Source organism: Oncorhynchus clarkii, chromosome 14 (genome assembly GCF_045791955.1).
Source record: "Oncorhynchus clarkii lewisi isolate Uvic-CL-2024 chromosome 14, UVic_Ocla_1.0, whole genome shotgun sequence".
In the NCBI taxonomy this organism is placed as follows: domain Eukaryota; kingdom Metazoa; phylum Chordata; class Actinopteri; order Salmoniformes; family Salmonidae; genus Oncorhynchus; species Oncorhynchus clarkii.
The window spans coordinates 8,690,001-8,692,500 of NC_092160.1; the positions used below are offsets into that span (position 1 = coordinate 8,690,001).

At 42.8% G+C, this 2,500-nt stretch overlaps 1 protein-coding gene across 1 annotated transcript in view; it reads left to right on the forward strand.

Moving 5' to 3' along the window:
- LOC139365951 (dystrophin-related protein 2-like) overlaps window positions 1-2,500 on the forward strand; it is a 94,869-nt gene that overhangs the window by 15,132 nt on the left and 77,237 nt on the right. Inside the window, exon 2 of the mRNA XM_071103014.1 lies at window positions 831-987. Coding sequence (XP_070959115.1) covers window positions 831-987 — 157 coding nt within the window. The remainder of the gene's footprint in view (window positions 1-830; window positions 988-2,500) is intronic.

Consider the following 2,500-nt stretch of genomic DNA (forward strand, 5'->3'; position numbering starts at 1 on the left):
CTCCCTCCCTCCCGCTCTCTCTCCCCCTCCCTCCCTCCCTCCCTCCCTCCCTCCCTCCCTCCCTCTCTCTCTCCCACTCTCCGTCCGTGTTTTGACACTGGTGGGGAATGACATCCTGCAGAAATAATGATATTTTGAGTGGTAGCTGCAAGCTGGGGATCTAGTGTGTAATTGAAACACTGGGGCACTTTCACACTCTGCCTCCCCCCGTCCTCCCCATACCCAGCTGTGCTCCTGATGGAGCTCCCCTGATTCGCCCAGACAATCCCTCACACTTCTGGCAGGTGGCAAAGAGATACATTCAGGGATTTATTTATTCAGAGTTTATTCCTCACAACCCTCTCTGCAAGAGGTAGCTATTCGGAGTAAAGTCTCACATTGTCTTGCGTGTATGGTAATATACACCGGGTATGATTGATTTAATGTTTTAGCTTGCATATGTGTTGATATATGCAGAACTTAGAAAAAGGGTATGTAAACGCCGCAGCACAGGAAAGGATATTAAATTGCATCATATCGATTAATGTCAAAGAAACTCATCCAGCAGCGACACATAATTTGTACTTATACAGTACTGATTGAATATCCCATACATTCCTTCATCATCTCATACACTTTGTCTGTTGTCATGTTTTTAAAGAGGCATCTGTAACATTAAGTGATACTCAGTTGACACTGGGGATTGTGGGACGGCAGTTTACAAATGTCACAAATGGTGGTAGATGTATTGGGGATCATGAGCAGCCATCGCCTAACTGTGGTTATTGTCTGTCTGTCTGTCTGTCTGTCTGTCTGTCTGTCTGTCTGTCTGTCTGTCCATGTGTCCGCAGGGTGCGGCTTGAGGCGTTCTCAGACAACAGTGGGAAGCTGCAGCTCTCCCTGCAGGAGATCATAGAATGGCTGACGGCCAAGGACGAGGAGCTGTCAGAGCAGCTGCCCATAGGGGGTGACGTGGGGGCCGTCCAACACCAGAGGGAGTTCCACCAGGTACTGTGTTGGGCCCCTTTCAAAAGCTACATCACACAAACACTGAAACAAGCCAAAATGTGTAACGGCATTCAGAGGAAGAAGGTGAGGACCAAGATGCAGCGTGGTACGTGTTCATATTTATTAAATAGAACTGAACACTAAATGCAAAGTAACAAAAGGAAAAACCGAAACAGTTCTGAAAGGTGATACAAACACTAAACAGAAAACAACTACCCACAAAACCCATGTGGGCAAGAGCTACCTAAGTATGGTTTTCAATCAGAGATAACGACAGACAGCTGTCCCTTATTGAGAACCATACCTGGCCAAAAACAAAGAAATACAAAAACATAGAAAAAAGAACATAGAATGCCCACCCTAGTTACACCCTGGCCTAACCAAAATAGAGAATAAACAGCCTCTCTATGGCCAGGGCGTGACAAAATGGTAGATAATAATTAGGATTTTCTTACAAGGCAGGGTTCTCCAACCCTGTTCCTGGAGAGCTACCCTCCCATTTTATTCCAAGTTTTTTCTGTGGCACTAAGGAACATTCAACTCATTCCATAGCTTCTATAGAAAGTGTGATTTAATTAATTTACTATAGGCAAATACACAGTAACTACAGTGAACTATAGTTACAAATTGCTTGAGTGGAAACCATCATTCATGTCGAGCTGCAGGAACGTGTGTTTGAGTTACCATCCAGTTGACTCGTATTTATCAAACAAATTCAAAGGCGCCTTCACAGCACAAACCAGTAACACTTTGTCTCTCCCTAGAAACTCGTTATTTACCTGTTTGGAATGAATAGGGCCACTAGGTTATGTTTTAGTGTTTTGATACTAACCTTAGTTTAAGGTTAGCCCATCGGTAACATTAAGGATAGAGGGAAGTAAGCACTTTGAGAGCAGTACGTACCTAAACCTTCCCTCCCTCCAAAGGGATTTGACTACTTTCAATTAGCAACCACTTCGATTTTGAGGCTCTCTTAATTTGGCCATCTATCAAAATAACGACTGTATTTCAGGATTTAAGACTCTGGCCGTTATCTGCAGGAGAGATCGGGACCAACAAAATGGCCGTGGTGTGTTTTAAAAGTAGTGGTGGAAAAAGTACTGTATTGTCATACTTGAGTAAAGGTAAAGATACCTTAATAGAAAATGACTTAAGTAAAAGTGGGTGTCAGGGAAAACGTACGGAGTAAAAAGTACATTATTTTCTTTAGGAATGCAGTGAAGAAAAAGTTGTCAAACATATATATAGTAAAGTAAAGTACAGATATCCCAAAAATCGACTTAAGTAGTACTTTAAAGTATTTGTACTTAAGTACTTTACACCACTGGTTAAAACCACCCAGTGGTGAATCTATAAAAGATACCCTGAACTGTCGTTAAATAAGAGTGGTTCAGCTGAAATCTTTTTATTTGACATGTTAAAAAGCCCCAGCTGCTCTGTGTTGATGGAGAGGGGAATTCAACTAGTTGAAAGCTGAGAGTTGTGGAGCCAAACAAGCAGATGCCGGGTGCAG